Here is a 16,392-nt window from a genome sequence, read left to right as displayed (position 1 = left end):
GGCACAGCCCCCGGCGTGGACAGCACCAGGCAGAGGCACATCCTGCTGCCCCGGACAGAGCCCAGGCACACACACACACTCCCCTCCCGTCAGCCTTTAATGGTGCCCACAAAAACCCAGACAAACCCAGAGGGCAGAGGAAAGGGGTACCACAGAGAGGAGCACCCCAACCCCACAGCAGCGTTTGGCACCCAGCACCCGTCGGGAGGGTGGCATGAGGGGGCGGTGGGCTCAGCCCAGCCCCAGAGGTTACAGTGCTAATGGTCTTGGACACGCTCAGCTCCCTCGCCCGAGCCGTGGAGCTCGGCCTGGAGCATCCCTGCTCGTGCCTGGTGCTCGGTGCCCGTAGGGACACAGGCAAGGCACTAAAGGGCCACAGCAGCACGGGCTCCAGGCCACTGCCACCACCAGTGCTGGGATGCAGGGGCATCGCCCTGGAGCTCGAGCAGGGGCCCAGGAGCCTGTGCATTAATGCTGGCCAAATTAACCTGAGATTCTATCCCTCCCGAGGCTGATGAGCCAGTCGGGGGGAGGGTGGGACCATGGTCCCAGAAAGTGACAGTCCCAAAGGAGAATCCCTGCCCCAGGTCCTGGGGGAGTCGGCGGGATGGGGCCGGCCTCAGGCATCGCTCCTGGTGCTGGCTGGCAGCGGCTCTGTGCTGGCAGGCGGGGGCTGTGCTACCACAGGGATCTGAGGATCTGGAAAGGAAGAGCTGCACATCAGTGGCTCAGGCCCATCCTGTGCTGCCAGCGAGCAGGAATCTCACAGCAGCCCCACAAGGGCTCCCACAGCCCAAAGCTCCACCCCTGGCCAGTGCAGAGCTGGGTGGGAGTGCCCCGACCCCACGGGAATCTGCAGGAGTCACCCAGCCCCACTGACACCAGTACGGCCAGTGACAGGGAACACAGCCAGCCTGGAGCACAGCCCAAAGGGCACAGCCCAAGGGTCTCTAAGCCTCAGGCCTGTTCAGGGGGCCTTTGTCAGAAGAAAGGAGGAGGTGCACTCATGGCCCATGCAGTGGCTCCCTCTGTCACTATCACCAGCCCTGGCCCACAGAGGAAACATCGAGGACTGGCTGGAAGTAAGAGCTGCAGCTAAAACCAATCCAGAACTCTGTCCCCCACACGAGACAAGACACGAGATGGGACATGGGAACACCCCAGAGCCCCCACAAAACAAACACAGGTGCTCCCAGCTGGGCTCCAGCCGGACTCACCGCCTTCCTCTGCGCGCATCTGCGCCTCCAGGTCCTTGGGGTCCACATACTTGTAGGACTCATCCTCTTTGGGTGGGCAGCACGTCCCGCAGCAGAAGAAGCAGCAGCAGCAGCAGCAGCAGCAGGTGAGGGCACCGCAGCACAGCAACAGTGCCTGCGTCAGGGACAGATGCGCTGTGAGCCCGTGGAAGCCCCTGAGCCATCCCACCAAGCCACCAGCCTGCCAGGACAGCGAACCGCTGCGCTCACCGACCCGCCAGCCCCATCCCGCCAGCCCCATCCTGCCAGCCCCATCCCGCCAGCCGGACGGTGCCCGGCTCACCTGGAACCACCACTTGGACATAAGGAAATAGTGCCGGACAGCATCATCGCCGAACTGCTCGGCCACGTACAGGCCGAGGGACCCGTACTGGTCATACAGGCGCCGCTTGTCCGCGTCGCTCAGGGTGGCGTGGGCGCTGTTGATCTCCTTGAACCGCTCGGCTGCCGCCGGGTCATCGGGGTTCTTGTCGGGATGGTACTTGAGAGCCAGCTTCCTGCGGGGGGCAGCGGGGGAACCCGGCACGGGTCACAGCCTCAGTGCCCGGGACAGACCGGGACCCGGCACGGGTCACAGCCTCAGTGCCCGGGACAGACCCGGGCCCGGCACGGGTCACAGCCTCACCTCCCGGGACAGACCCGGGCCCGGCACGGGTCACAGCCTCAGTGCCCGGGACAGACCCGGACCTGGGATGCAACCCGGACCCCCAGCACGGGGTTACAGCCTCGTTTCCCAGAGCCGACCCTGCCCGCCGGAAGGGACCAGGGCCGCGTTGGCGGCTCGGCCCCTCGCGCCTGGGCTCCCAGGCCGCCCCCGCGGCCCCGCCGGACCCCCCCGTACCGGTAGGCCTTCTTGATCTCCTCGGGGGAGCTGCCCTTCTGCAGCCCCAGCACGCGGTACAGGCTCTCCCCGACCCGGGACAGCTTCCGCTGCGGCCGCGGGGGCTCCGCCATGGCCGCGCCGACGCTCGCGGGGTCGCAGCACCGAGCGCCACCGGCCCGCCCGCGCCCGCCGCTTCCGCCCGCTCTGCGCAGGCGCGGCCGCGACCGGGACGGGGCACGGGCGGTGTGAGACACCCGGGACAGGGGGCACGGCCGGAGTGAGACACCCGGGACAGGGCACGGGCGGTGTGAGACACCCGGGACAGGGCACGGCCGGTGTGAGACACCCGGGACAGGGGGCACGGCCGGTGTGAGACACCCGGGACAGGGGCACGGGCGGTGTGAGACACCCGGGACAGGGCACGGGCGGTGTGAGACACCCAGGACAGGGCACACCCGGTACGGGGCAGGGCCCGCCCCGGCGGCGCCCGGTGCAAGGCACACCCGGTACGGGGCACACCCGGTGCAGGGCACAGCTGGTACGGGGCACACCCGGTACGGGGCAGGGCCCGGCCCGCCCCCGGTGCGGCGGCAGCAGGAAGCGGCACACGGCATCGCGCTGCTCCTTTATTGGTACAAAACGGCGGCGGGGGGTGGTGACGGCACGGCCGGGCCCGGGACAGACCCCCGCCCCCGGAACCTGCTGCGGGGGCGAAGCGGGGCAAGGCTGCCGCTGCCCTTTGGAAAAAGAACCTGAGCAACAAGGGCAGCACCGGGGGCACCTCGCCCCTCCCTGGGCACCGGCAGCACCCTGCACACCGGGAACGGGACAGCACCGGGAAGGCAGCCCGATGCCAACAGCCCGGCTCCTGGGAGCAGGGATGGAGTGTGCATTGGCGGGGACGCGGTGGATTCGTGAGGTCCAGTCCCTGATGTCGGAGGGTCCCGCTGAAGCCGGGGGCTGCCCACAATAAATACAAATAAATACGGATTCCAGGCATGGAGCTGGCCTGAACTGGACCCCATCCCCCTCGTCCCCTGGGTAGAAGGTGAGCACCCCCTCAGGCCCAGCCGCAGGGAGGCCACCGCTCCCTTTGGAGGCACGGCTGGCCCAGGCCCAGAGGCAGGGCTCTGGGAGCAAGGAATGTCCCTAAATGTCCCCTCTCCGTGGTCCGCAGGAGAGGCCATCCCTCTCTTCTTCTCCTCCCTGGGGAGGATTGGTCCTTTGGGGCAGAGGGAGACCAGCAGCAGGGGTGAGAGCCAGGGGCTGGCAGATGGGCACAGCTGGCAGCTCAGGGCCTCTCCTGGGGGCAGGGATGGGGGCCAGCCCTGCAGCCAGCCTGGCCCGTGCTCCTGTGGCCAGCCAGCTCAGCAGTCCATGCTGTCGCTCTCACACCAGGCCGAAGGGCCATCGGTGCCAAAGTATCGGTCTCCAAAGTTACCTGGCAAAGAAAGGGACATGGTGAAGGGACAGCAGCACCAGCCCCACCAGCGTGAACCATGGCCCCAAGAGTACCCCTAGGGCTGCTGGGCCCAGCCAGGGGGTAGGTACAGCACACCCTGGTGCCCCTCACCAATGCCTGGGATGATGTGGAACTCCTCGTTGACCCGCTTATCCACAGCGGTGGTGATGATGTGGACACGGGGAAAGGCGTAGGCCACGGAGTGCACCCCCATCTCTGCCATCAGCAGCGACAGCAGGAAGATCCTGTCCTCCTGCACATCGTGGTCCTGTGGCACACGGAGGTGTGAGAGCCCAGCTGGGCACACAGGATCTCCCGCCCCGCCCGCCCAGCCGGACCCTCACCAGCAGGACGCGCACGGCCATCATGGCCGCGGCCCCCGTGGACACGGTGCTGTCCATCAGGATCACGTAGTCCTCGCTGATCTCCTTGGGCAGGCGCAGGTAGTGCAGCTGGGGAGGGAAGGAAGGGCGCTTGGTGGCGTGCCCGTGGCGCAGGGCTGTGTGCCAGGCTGCAGCACGCCTCACCTCAGGCTCCCCCGTGTCCAGGTTGGTCTGGATGAGGATCTTGCCCAGGCGGATGTCCTTGCACACAGCAGTCAGGGCCTGCTCCATGGTCTCACCTGCTCGCAGGATGGACACGCCGGTGATCTGAGAGAGGGGCAGGACACGTGCTGGGTGCTCCAAGGCCATGCCAACCCCAGGAGCTGTGCGCTCAGGGGAGCAGGGAGCAGGATTCACGTCTCACCCGCTGCCTGTGGAACCGCTTCCCCTCGTACATCGTGCCCTGGGGCGTCTCCACCGTGACCGACTGCGGGAAGGGGAGCACAGGGAGTGTGGGGGGAGCCAGATCCCTGGGACTGGGGACAGCCAGGAGGGGAGACGGGGATGGTGCTGTGCCTACACCCAAGAGTGGTCCCTCACCTTCAGCGGCAGGAAGGACAAGGCATGTTCGATCAGCAGCCGCATCAGGCGCTTGGAGTAGAAGATAAATTCATCCCTGGTTGTGTCCTTGTTCCTGGGGGGAATGACACGTGTGAGGTGGCAACAGAGCCCCTGAAGGCAGCAAGACACAAACACAGACCAAAGCTGCCATGGGAACCTCTCCCCCAGGAGGGGTAAAGCCCTCCTGCATGCAGGGCACTAACCCCACAGCAGAAGGAGAGCGGGTGGCTTTTCCCACTGGGAGCACCCTGGCCACCAGCCTCGTGGGGAACATGAGGACAAAGGAGTCCCACAGACACCTGCTCATTCCCAGATGGAAGAGGTGGAGCTGGCAACACTCCTGAAGAGGCAGGAGGATATTGAATATTTTTACTCTCTATTTGACAACATCATCTGCCACTTCTCACACCTCGCTGGATGACAGCCCCACTGAGGCGCTCAGAGGATGAACAGTCACTGCTGTCCCTGTGAGCTCCTGCAGCCATTCCAGGGCCGCTCACAGCTGAGCACCTGCAGTGACCACAGCATGCAGACATTCCCAAATGCCTGGGCACAGCCAGCACATCCAGGGAAGGCAGAAAATCAGCTCTGGTCTGGAAGGAACAGCCACCCTGCCTACAGCTCCTAACGTGAGCTGTCAGCATGCACTCACGGGTGGGCTGCACCCACGTCCACCCACAGCAGCCTGGGAGCAGCATGAGCCTGGCAGCCTTCCTGGCAGCCTGTCCAGTCCCAGCTGTGCCCACTGAGACCCACAGTGGCTGTGCTGGCCCCTGGCTGCCCAAACTGCTCCCACAGAGGCTCCTCTGGGCATGGGGAACCCCCCCTGGCCACAGTGCAGACACAACCATGAAGCTTCTTGCCCAGGGCACAAGCAGGGCAGAGGAAGGGCTGTGCCAGGGAGGGCAGCCCAGACATGCCTGGCAGCAGCAGGTTAGCAGGATCCATCAGTGCCACCATCCCACCTCCTCAGCTGGCAGAGCACTGCCAAAGGGGCCATCACAGCCTGGCTGAAGCCTGAGCAAACACACTGCTCCTACCCACAGAGGAGGCAGATGAACCTCAGCACACTGCAAGCCTGCTGCTGGGCTGGCAGCACCACAGCTGGCACTCCTGACAACCTCAGCCTTCCCTGGCATGCTCAGATGACAGAGGGACCAGGAGGATCTGCCTGGAGCCTGATCATGGCATCAGCTCTGTGCATGACCTGGACTGCGTGCAGCTGAGAGCCAGCTCAGAGTATCAGGTGCCAGGAAATCTGGGCATGAATGGGTTACAGAATCCCAAAATGGTTTGTGTTGGGAGGGACCTCAAAGGTCATCTTGTGCCAGCACAGCACTTTCCCTCAAACCCTGTGCAGCCTGACCCTGGGGCAGCCAGCTATCCTGGGCAACCTGTGGCAGAGCCTCACCACCCTCACAGAAGAGCTTCTTCCCGGAATCCCATGTAACATACCCTCTGGCAGTGGGACACCATTCCTCCTCATCCTGACACTGCATCCTTCACACCCCATCTATTCTCAGCCTCGTGACTCAAACTATTCCAGTGCAGCTATTCCAGTGTGGGACTCTGTCTCTCCACGAAAGCGCTTCCCCCGGACGCCAGCCTGGATCTGCCACACGATGCTCATCTGCTGCCACCAACACCCTCCCAGCACACAGACGGAGTCTCTGGTGTGGAACAACAGGGAATGGTGCTGGCTGGCACCCAGGACTGACCGTCTGCCTCCTAGAGAGCTGCACTGGCAAAGACCAGACGGGAAAAGGAGGGAGGAGAACCCAGCTCAGAGCTCTGCAGTGATGCAGCTGCTGGGCTGGACACCTCGAGGTGCTCGGAAAGGCTGTGCTGGTGGGAGCAGCAGCAATCCATGAGCGCTCCAGCAGCTGGAACCTGGTGCAGAGGAAGGTTCCCTGCTGATGTCAGGGGCTGAACTAGGTAGCCTCTAAAGGTCCCTCCTGCTCAAACCACTGTATGATTTGATAAAGACCAGAGACAGATCTGCCAAGATGCAGTAACTTTGCACATGGAGGTGCAGGCAATGTGGCTAAAGGTGAGTCTCACCAGCCTGGAGCTCTCTGGGAGCCCAAGAGAAGGGCAGCAGGCAAAAGCAGCACCTCAGTGCCATGCCCAAGTGACACAGAAGCCAACGAGTGCTGCCAGGTCTCACCAGGAACACAGGCTGCCTGGCTGTCCCCTGACACAGACTGGCAGCAGAGCTCCTCAGCTCAGAGGTCTGGGAAAGGCACTGGCCAAGCAGGATTTCAAGGGGCAGCTGACAGGCTGAGCCAATGCTCCTCAGACATGTGGCATTTCTTACATACCATCTGGAATGGGCTCAGCTGCCTCCCCACCACCCCTGGCCCTGCTCCCACACGGAATCAGCACAGCCACGTGAGGACAGTGGTGTCAAAGCCCTGCAGACCCAGGAAAAGCCTGACCCACCCCCAGGGCAGCCTAGCACAGCCCTGAGCCTCAGCAGATTAAGGTCATCAGGCACTTGTGGTACAAAGGTGGAGCCACAGCCTGGGGGAGGGACATGGGCACTGGCACGGCGCCCTGCCAGTGGTGCCACATCACCTGCTCTGCTGCTGTGACCTGCCTTGGAACTTTCCACAGAAGGAGGGAGTCAGGAGAAGGAAAGGAGATGCCCAGTCTGCATGTGGTCATGAGTATCAGAAGATTATAAATTGTTTGGGTTGGAAAAGCCCTTTGCTGCTCCCCCAGCACTGACAATGCCACCAGCAGCCCACACCCCCAGGTGCCACATCCACGTGGTTTCTCAATTGCACTGGGGAAGGGGGCTCCATCACTACCTGGAGCAGCTGTGCCAAGGCTGGACAATCCTTTCCATGCTCCCAATATTCAACCTAAATCTCCTCTGGAGCAGCCTGAAGCAGTTTCCCCTTCTTCCCTGTCCCTTTTTCCATGCCTCACAAGGACGTGAGCTTACACTTTCCAAACCAACATTCAGGTGACACAGCAGCCACAGCATGAGCAGGCACAGGAGGACCAGAGCTCAACGTCTCCTCTCCGCTGTGCAGAAACACACCTGGGGGCTGCCAGGTTCTGCAGCCACAAAAACAAGGCACCTCTGGGTAGCCCTAAAGCCCTCAGCCCTTGACCCTCCACTAACTGATGCTACTGTCACCTGAAGAAAAGGAGCATCAGAGGGCAAGGCAATGAAAAGATCAAGAGTGGTGAAGTCATAAAAGCAGCTGCCCAGGCCCATTCTCTAAGCTAGCTCTAAACCCAAGTGCCCTGTGAGAGAGGCAAGGAGGACCTTGCTCCATGTCACCAGCTACTCCACCTGTGCTCCAGTGCGGAAAGAGCCAACCAGTCCCCTCCCATTGTGGGAAAAGCCTGCCTTTGGCTCAGGAATGGCCCAAAGCACACGTGCAGAGATCTGGATACCAGAGAAGTGCCCACAGGGCCAGGGCCAGCTCCATTCAGCTATTCTCCAGGCCAATACCCACAGCTGGGGTCCCAGGGGCAGAGGGGAAAAACTCACTGCAAGCCTCGTGGTGCGACCCAGCAGGCAGGGCAGAGAAGGGGCCTGGGGGCAGGGACGTACCTGATGATGGTGTGCATGCCCCGCACCTGCGGCGTGCTCTCCAGGACGCTCAGCGTCTTGGGCAGGGGCTGTCCTTGGTGGGCGGAGGCCAGGGCTGCCCTGCAGGGAGGAAGGGCTCAGAGCTGTGCAGCACACAGAGCCACAGCACTGCGCCCTTGGAGGGACATCACCCCACCAAGGGAGGCTCCACAAGAACCCCCTGGAAGGTCGGCATCGTGCTTGGCCTTCCCGCCTGGATCCTGCAGAACGCCCCAAGTGTGAGACCAGGCATGAGATCTCAGAGCTGGACTACCCAAAAAGACCAGAGGGAACCTCCTGAACCCACACACTGCTGCTGCAGCCTCTGCACAGCCTTGGCCAGCATCAGGCCCCCAGCTCTGCAGGGCAGGACATTCCCAGGCACCATGGGAGGGACAAGGGCTGTCCTGCTCAAATGGGATATGAACTGCCAGGAACAGGGACCATGCAGGGCACTTCTGCAGCAGTGAACAGCCCAGGGTAACCCAGCAGTTAGAACAGGAGCCCTGCTCCAGTCAGGGATAGGACTAGGGCAGGGAGCTGGCCACACCTGGGCACCAGACATCAGCCACAGTGTCACACAGCTGCAGCCAGACAGGCCCCAAGGAGCTGACAACAGCTGTGCAGCACTGGGGAGGAGCAGCTATGCTCAGTCACCTCAGCAAAGCTCTGCCAGCAGGGACAGGGAGGCAGCAAGACTTGGACTACAGTAGCCCCCCCAACCCAGAAGTGTCTCCCCTGCAGTGTGGTCCCACGTACCTGACTGTAATCTCCCGCTGGACGATGGAGAGGTCATCGGCGCAGCACAAGGGAACAGGAAGGACACCCTGTCAGTCACTCACAGGCCAGCACAGCCACCACAGCAGCCCAGGTGGCTCCCCACCCTCCTCCCCAGTGCCCACTTCACAGATCAGCTCCCCCAAGCACCACGTCAGGGCTTTTTGAGAAGAGAGAGGTCTTGAGCACAGGTCTGTGTGCAGCCACATCCTCCCTGCAGGACCCTTCTCCTCCTCACCCCAGCTCACCTTCTCCAGCTGGCTGTGCACGTGCTGCACAATGAGGTCCAGTGCCACAAAGTTCTCCCCACCTGAGATTGGAGCAGAGGAGGCGGGTGGGGCGGATGCTGACCCAGCCCTGCCCCAGAACACCCGCTCCCAACAGCAGGCTGAGCTCTGCCCTCACCCCTGGGCACCACGATGTCGGCAACCTGCACGGTGGGCTCGATGTACTGCTCGAAGGCTGGCTTCACAAACTTGTTGTACTGCTTGATGACCCCTGCGACGTCACGGCCGCGCTCCATGATGTCGCGCTGCAGCCGCCGCACCAGACGGATGTCAGAGTCCGTGTCCACAAACACTTTCATGTCCAGGAGCTGGAAAACTGGGCGGGGTGAGCACCCCCTATGCAGCTCTCACCATACCTGTGTTAGCCCCCTCCACCACCCAGCAATGGCAGCCAGCATCACCTCCCCTGAGGCCCCCAATTACAGCGCTCTGCCACCAAGTGGGGTGACCTCTCCCTCCACAGCCCCGCTGCCACAGTGGCACCCAGGGCCAGTGCCTGTCCTGCTGCAGCACATCCCCTGCCAGGCCAGCGGCCACCTGAGGCAGCGATACCTTGAGCAGCTCCTTGTTGGCGAAGGCCAGGATCCCTTCGAACACGATGACATTGGCCCCATACACCGTTTTCTGCAGGCAGACAGGAGCTGGGTTTGTCCTGTTTCTCTCACCAACAGGCACAGACAGGCACTGACCCCCGTGGGCTCTCACCACAGCCATCCTGCAGCACCCAATGTTTTGGAGCCCTAGTTCATCCCTGTGCAAGATGCTCCAGCCAAGGACAGATCCTTGCTCCACATCCCAAGTCTCTGTTCAGTGCCATCCCCCCAGCACCCCTGAGTCCCTCCCTCATATCAGCACTGATCTGATTCACCCACAGCCTCCCCAGAATGAGTCTCCCACTCCTGATGATCCCCAGCCGTCCCCTCCCTTTAGCCCTGCAGGCTGTGCAGGACCCAGAGGTGCTCCCTTTCCCGGGACTCTGCCCCCAGGCCCAGCCCGGCCCCTGCAGCACCCACCCACTCGCGGCGCCGGCTGTGCGTGGTGAAGTCGTACACCGGCACTTTCACGCTCTTGCCCTTCTTGAGCTTGCGCAGGACACTGACGAGCAGCTCGAAGTCAAAGGCATCGGGGTGGTCGAAGTTGTAGTCGCTGCGTGCTGCCAGCGCCTGCTGCCCCTCATCCAGCACCTGCAGGCACCGGCACTGCTCAGTGCTGCACCGGATCCCGGCATCCACAGACACCGGCACACCGGCACTGCTCAGAGCTGCACCGGATCCCGGCATCCACAGGCACCGGCACTGCTCAGTGCTGCACCGGATCCCGGCAGCCACAGACACCAGCACACCGGCACTGCTCAGTGCTGCACCGGATCCCGGCAGCCACAGACACCAGCACACCGGCACTGCTCAGTGCTGCACCGGATCCCGGCAGCCACAGGCACCGGCACTGCTCAGAGCCGCGCCCCCGGAGCCCCGAGCAGCAGCACCGCCCAGCAGCACGCTGAACCGCGAGTACCGGCCCCGCTCCGCGCCGTCCCGGCCCCGCTCCGCGCCGTCCCGGCCCCGCGCCCCCCGCACCTTGTAGAAGGAGTCCATGGAGAGCAGCACGACCCAGGGCACGTCCAGCGCCTCGATGATCCGCGTCGCCACCGTGGTCTTTCCCGAGGCGCTGCCGCCGCACAGGCCTGCGGGGAGCGGCGGGGGCACCGCCCCGGCCCCGGATCGGTCACGGCCCCGGATCCGGCTCCGGCTCCGGCCCGGTCCGCTCCCAGCCCCTCCTCGGCCGCCGCTCGGGGCCTGGTCCCGCGATTTCCGACCCCGGCCCAGTCCGGCCTCCATCCATCCCGCCGCCCCGGGCCGGTCTCGGCTCCATCTCCTTTACGATCCGGCTCCATCCCGCTCCCTCCCCGGCCCCGTCCCACCGCTCACCGATCACAAAGGCCTCATCCACGGGCGCGCCGGTCTCGCTGTACCAGGGCGGCCGCCCGGCCGTGTAGATAGTCCGCTTGCTGGTGCGCAGCAGCGGCGGCTCCGGCTTGCACTGGCTGGCGGTGCGGCGCCGCGGGGCCGGGGCGGGCGCCAGCGGCAGGCGGCTGAGCAGCGATCCGAGCGGGGGCTCCGCCGCGCCCCGCCGCTCCCGCCGCTGCTCCGCTCCCGCCGCCGCCATCGCCGCGCGCGGCCGCGGGGGCTGCCGGGAACGGGACAGCTCGTGCGGAGGGGCCCGGGGGGACAGGCCCCGCCCCCCGGCAGGCCCCCCCCCTCGGGACACGCCCCTTGTGAGGCCCCGCCCCCGGAGCTTGGGGTCCCCTGCAGCCCCCTCCCCAGAGGGTCCCGGCCGGGGATCCCCCAGCCCCAGCTCCCTCAGCCTTTCCCCAGCCCGGCAGCACCACCGGGTGCTCGGCGGGCTCTGCCCAGCTTGTCCCTGTCCCTCGTGTCCCGGGGAGCCAGCGCTGGGCCCGGCGCTATGGTCCAGGATGCGCCAAGGGTGCATTGTTGGTTCAATAATGGTCAACTCGGTGTCTCCCAGGACCCCTGGAGCCTTTTCTGCGGAGCTACTTCCCAGCCGGCTGCCCTCTGCCCTCCTGAGGTTATTCTCCCAGGTCAGGACCCGGCACTGCCCCGTGCTGACCCTCCCCAGGCTCCTGCCCCCGTCCCCGCAGCGCATCCTGAATCCCTCCGCACTACGGTGAAACCACCTCTCCCCGGTCCGTGTCATCTGTCACCGTGCTCTGCCTGGCCTCCAGGTCCCTAAAGGCGGCGATAGACGGGACTGGACTCGGTATTAACGCCGAGGGACACCGATCGTTCGTGGCCGCTGAGCACCCTGCTCTGGGCTCGGCCGTGCAGACTTTGTTCAATGCAGCGCCCCCGGCTCATCCAGCCCATGCTCCTAACACTTCTCTCGGAGGATCCTAAGGGGTACAGCGTCAAAAGCCTTCCTGCAGCCCGGGCAGACACTGCCCCCTGCACTCCCCTTGTGCTCCGCATTTCACCGCGGAAGGCGATCGGAACCGTCAGGCACGATACCCGTCGGTGACACCGTGCCGGCTTCTCTCCAGCTCCCTTCCCGTCCTTCCCGTGCTCGGACGGCTTCCAGGATCAGTTGTGTCACCACCTGCCCAGGGACAAGAGGTGAGGCTGGGCCCTGTCCCCGAAGAGCTTCTCCCGTGAGAGCAGCGCCCCTTGCACACAGGTCCCGCGTATCTGCCCGGAGATCCCCGGCCCGCAGCCCCGCACGCCCCGCCGCGGACGCCCCCGCCCCGGAGCCGGGATGGGCGGCGGGGCGGGGCCGGCGGGAGGGGCGGAGTCACGGCAGGGGCGGCGCTCGGCGGTGCCGGTGCCCGCGGTGCCGCTCGCTCCCGGGATGGAGCCCCCGACCGGCACCGAGAGCGCCCGCCTGGTCAGCCCGCGGGGCGGCCGCGCCGACGGCAGCCTGCTCCTCAAGAGGTACCGCCGGCACCGGCAATCATCGCCCCGGCATCCATCACCGGCACCCCCGGCTCACCCATCACCGGCACCCATCGCCCCGGCATCCCATCACCCCGGCACCCTCACAGCCGCCAGCACAACCCCATCACCGGCACCGACGGCTCTTCCATCACCGGCACTCCCATCACCGGCACCCGCATTGCCCCGGCACCTCTGACATCCCTGGCACTACCGGCTCTTCCATCCCCGCTGGCATACCGTGGTCCCGACTCCCCATTGCCGGCACTAGCACCTCCATCATCGGCACCCCCATCACCCTGGCACCGCCACCCCCGGCACCCCATCACCTCCCATGGCCCCCGGCAATTCCTCGCACCGCCACCTCCATTATCCCCCGCATCTGCAGCCCTCCGTCCTCCCGCACCCGCGCTGCCGGCACCTGCTCGCCCCCATCCCCGGGACCCCCATCGCCCCCATCGCCCCCAGCTCCGCCGGCACCGCAAGCCCCCGGCACGCCGCGCGCCGCCCACCCCCGACACCGGCACCCCCGGCACGTCCCTTCCCGCCCGCCCCCGTGCCTCCATCCATCCGACACGGACATCGGCACCTCCGCAGTCCCCGCGCCAGCCCTGACCGTCCGCCCCTTGCACCGTCAGCCTGCCACCGGCACGTCCACCCTGCCACCGGCACCTCCGCTCGAGCGGAACCAGCCCCACCGTGCGCCAGCCTCGCTTCCCCCTCGGGTGTCCGTCCCGCACCTATCGGCGCCCAAACGTCACCCACGCACACCGGTACCATCCATCCATCCATCCATCCATCCATCCATCCATCCATCCATCCATCCATCCATCCATCCATCCATCCATCACCCGCCCACACCGGTACCGTCCATCCATTCCGCCCCCGTCCCGGTGGGCTGTCCGTCCCCGCTCCCGCACTGCTGCCCCACGCACCAGGACCTCGGCCCCCGCCGCCCCTTCCCCACGCCCCGCGTCTCCGCTGGCCCGTCCCGCAGCCTGGCCCCGGGCGCAACACCTCGCTCCCACCCGCACCTCCCCGCGGGGTACCCGGTTCCGGCGGGAGCCCCGTGCCGCCGCCTCCTCCTCCTCCGTGGCTGCTCGTCCCGCTGGGAGGGTTCCGCCGGTGCCCCCCCGACTGCCTGGCTGCGTACCGCCGGGAGGCAGCGGGACCCTCGGGGGTTCTGGGCAGGAGCACCCGAGCCGGTGCTGCCGGCGGTGACCCCCGCCCCCAGTCTCTTCACAGGCTCTCCAGACCCCCCGGCACTGGCGGCCCCTCCAGCTCCAGATGCCCGCTGCCGCTGCAGCCCCCCGACCCCCAGCCCCGGGCAGGGCAGGCTCCAGGCCCGCCAGCAGCTGAGCATCGCCTGCGCCGTGTGCTGCCTCTTCATGGTCGGGGAGGTGATAGGTAACAGCGGCCGGGCCGGGGTGGGGGGCTGCGGCGGGCGCGGGGTGCCAGCTGCTCTGTGCCCACAGGTGGGTACCTGGCACACAGCCTGGCCATCATGACGGACGCAGCCCACCTGCTGACAGACGTGGGCAGCATGTCCGTCAGCCTCTTCTCCCTCTGGGTCTCCAACCGCCCGCCCACCAAGACCATGACCTTCGGCTGGCACCGCTCGGGTGAGCTGAGGGGCACAGCCCTGCGGGGCTCCACGGGACCGCCGTGGCCGGGCTGGGTGCTGACGGTCTCACCCCACAGAGACGCTAGGTGCGCTGGCCTCTGTCCTGTCCATCTGGGTCGTGACTGCAGCCCTTGTCTATCTGGCGGCCGCCCGCATCATCAGCAATGACTACGAGATCGAGGCGCGAGCCATGCTGGCCACATCCGCCTGTGCCGTCGGCGTCAATCTGGTGTATGTCCCACGTGGGGCTCCATCAGCCTCAGTCCTGCCCCACCTCTGCCCCTGGAACCCCAAGAACCCCAGCTGTGCCTTCAGGTCACTTTATGTCCCTGTGCACCAGCTTTGTGTCCCGGTCCCCCACATGCTCGGTGCTTCCAGTCCACGTGCCTACATCCCCACATTCCGTGGTCCTCCAAGCAGTGCTTCCCAAGCCCTGTCATGAACCTGGGGACCAAACCCCTGCCCTGTTCGTGCACGCCTCCCAGCCCAGCTGCACTGCCAGCCCCACTCCTCCCACTGTCCCAAGACCCAGCTGTGACTGCCCTTTGCCCAGGCAGGGCCAGCAGGGTCCCCGTGCCCTGTCAGTGCGGCACTGAGCCAGCCCTGCTCTTCCCAGCATGGCCTACATCCTGCACCAGTCCCCTGCTGGCCACGGCCACGGCACAGGGGCCTACGAGATGCTGGAGAGCTCTGTGGCCTGCCAGCCCAGCCGTAGCCCCCTGCCCGGCAGCACCAGCGTGCGGGCAGCCTTCGTCCACGTGGTGGGTGATCTGCTGCAGAGCGTCAGCGTCCTCGTGGCTGCCACCATCATCTACTTCAAGGTGCCCAGGCTGAGCTGCCCCAGTGCCGCCTGTGGGAGCATCTCTCCCCGTCCCCAGCAGGGTGCCAGGTGGGCTCTGCCCCCAGCCTCACAGGGACCCCGCTCTCTGCAGCCCCAGTGCAAGATCGCAGACCCCATCAGCACCCTCTTCTTCTCGGTCTTCGTCCTCGGCTCCACCATCACAATCCTCAGAGATGTCTTCAGGGTCCTCATGGAAGGTGAGCAGTGAGTGGGGGGGTTGTGAGACCACAGGGGTGCGTGCAGGAGCTCCTGGAGCTGCCACAGCACACTGCCCATGGGGTGGCTCACCTCCTCTGTCTTTCTGTGCCTCACCTGAATGCCCCCAGCCCCTCCTCTCCACCCCAGCCAGGTGCATTGGCCCCAAGGTGAGCCATGTCTCACCCCAAAGCCGCCATGCCCAGCCTGGCTCCCCTGTGGCTTCCACTGGGGGCCCTCACCCAGCTGGGTGCTATGGCCGGGGGTGGCCCCTGTGAGCGGGTGGTGCTGGCAGGGACACCGCGGGGCCTGGAGTTCGATGCGGTGAAGGAGGAGCTGCTGGGGACCAGCGGGGTGCGCGGCGTCCACGACCTGCACCTGTGGGCGCTGACGCTGAGCCACCCCGCGCTGTCGGTGCACGTGGCCGTGGGTGAGTGACCCGCATGGGGCACGGCCGGGGGTCCGCTGGCCGAGCCGGGAACGAGCCCCCGCCCTGCTGCCCCCAGATGCCGGCGCTGATGCTGAGAAGGTGCTGCGGGAGGTCACGGCCCGGCTCCAGAGCAGGTTTGGCTTTGCCTTGTGCACGGTGCAGGTGGAGCAGCACCAGGAGGGGACAGCAGGTTGTCCCCACTGCCAAGACCCCCGAACATGAGACCCCCACCTGCCGCTACATTGGGCCAGACGTGGCCCTGGCCCCAGCTCCTCGTGCTGGAGCAGGGCAGTGCTTGAGATCCCATCCTCCCCTCTACCCACCCCACGGCTGGTCACCCCACCCTGGGGTGACTGCTGTGCGGTGTCCTGGTGGGGTGGACACATGGCCTGGCCTGTGGAGCACAGGGGCTCCCTGGGATCTTCCACTCCCTGCTGTGCCACAGCTCCTGAGGCGGCTCCCAGTCCCCAGGGAGCCTGTCTGTCCTGTCCTGGCAGGAAGGGACATCCCCATAGGGGACCTCAGAGCTGGCCTTGGCCCCAGCCCCCATGCTGCTGCCTGGGCTCCATCTGAATCCTGCTGTGCCTGACCCATTCCCTCTGCTGAGTTGTGCCTGTGCCCCTGGTGTCCATCTGTCCATCTGTGCCAGCAGCGGTGCCAGCGCTGCCAATAAATGTGTTGGAGCAGCAGCAGCAGTGCAGCAGAGAGAGGGGCGTGGGGA

The 16,392-nt window shown here is 65.8% G+C and overlaps 3 protein-coding genes across 4 annotated transcripts; 1 reads left to right on the top strand and 2 right to left on the bottom strand.

Moving 5' to 3' along the window:
• Positions 1-79: 79 nt before the first annotated feature.
• DNAJC5G (DnaJ heat shock protein family (Hsp40) member C5 gamma) lies at positions 80-2,250 on the bottom strand. The gene is made up of 4 exons (XM_033056577.1): positions 2,098-2,250; positions 1,540-1,753; positions 1,218-1,371; positions 80-699 (listed from the first exon to the last, which is right to left on the bottom strand). The coding sequence occupies exons 1-4, from the start codon at positions 2,208-2,210 to the stop codon at positions 620-622; spliced, it is 561 nt and encodes a 186-aa protein (XP_032912468.1). The 5' UTR covers positions 2,211-2,250; the 3' UTR covers positions 80-619.
• A 438-nt stretch (positions 2,251-2,688) lies between these two features.
• LOC116993666 (uridine-cytidine kinase-like 1) lies at positions 2,689-11,274 on the bottom strand (the record flags this gene model as incomplete). The annotated part of the gene is made up of 14 exons (XM_033054494.1): positions 2,689-3,520; positions 3,653-3,809; positions 3,886-3,993; positions 4,069-4,191; positions 4,289-4,351; positions 4,465-4,558; positions 8,057-8,155; positions 8,834-8,850; positions 9,100-9,161; positions 9,257-9,446; positions 9,691-9,762; positions 10,152-10,322; positions 10,713-10,819; positions 11,064-11,274. Coding segments are annotated over 14 exons (1,548 nt in total), but the record flags the coding sequence as incomplete, so codon positions are not given.
• A 1,213-nt stretch (positions 11,275-12,487) lies between these two features.
• On the top strand, positions 12,488-16,360 carry SLC30A3 (solute carrier family 30 member 3). Of its 2 annotated transcripts, none has more exons than XM_033055313.1 (8): positions 12,488-12,581; positions 13,816-13,988; positions 14,114-14,203; positions 14,283-14,436; positions 14,822-15,026; positions 15,138-15,243; positions 15,537-15,671; positions 15,748-16,360. In XM_033055313.1, the coding sequence occupies exons 1-8, from the start codon at positions 12,499-12,501 to the stop codon at positions 15,891-15,893; spliced, it is 1,092 nt and encodes a 363-aa protein (XP_032911204.1). In that variant the 5' UTR covers positions 12,488-12,498; the 3' UTR covers positions 15,894-16,360. The 2 variants fall into 2 exon arrangements, with proteins under 2 accessions (XP_032911204.1, XP_032911202.1); XM_033055311.1 differs by having other exon boundaries at positions 14,057-14,203.
• The last annotated feature ends 32 nt before the right edge of the window (positions 16,361-16,392 follow it).

This window comes from Catharus ustulatus, chromosome 3 (assembly GCF_009819885.2).
Source record: "Catharus ustulatus isolate bCatUst1 chromosome 3, bCatUst1.pri.v2, whole genome shotgun sequence".
Lineage (NCBI taxonomy): Eukaryota > Metazoa > Chordata > Aves > Passeriformes > Turdidae > Catharus > Catharus ustulatus.
The sequence above is the reverse complement of the archived record's forward strand: the minus strand, read 5'-3'. Positions and strand labels throughout refer to the sequence as shown.

Bases quoted from the DNA above. Each gene is read 5' to 3' on its own strand.
- DNAJC5G (XM_033056577.1), bottom strand. From the start codon at position 2,210: ATGGCGGAGCCCCCGCGGCCGCAGCGGAAGCTGTCCCGGGTCGGGGAG. The intron at 1,754-2,097 runs GTACGGGGGGGT...TGCCCCCCGCAG, and splicing joins GAGATCAAGAAGGCCTACCG to GAAGCTGGCTCTCAAGTACC. The intron at 1,372-1,539 runs GTGAGCCGGGCA...TCCCTGACGCAG, and splicing joins TGTCCAAGTGGTGGTTCCAG to GCACTGTTGCTGTGCTGCGG.
- SLC30A3 (XM_033055311.1), top strand. From the start codon at position 12,499: ATGGAGCCCCCGACCGGCACCGAGAGCGCCCGCCTGGTCAGCCCGCGG. The intron at 12,582-13,815 runs GTACCGCCGGCA...CCCCGCCCCCAG, and splicing joins GGCAGCCTGCTCCTCAAGAG to TCTCTTCACAGGCTCTCCAG. The intron at 14,204-14,282 runs GTGAGCTGAGGG...CTCACCCCACAG, and splicing joins CTTCGGCTGGCACCGCTCGG to AGACGCTAGGTGCGCTGGCC.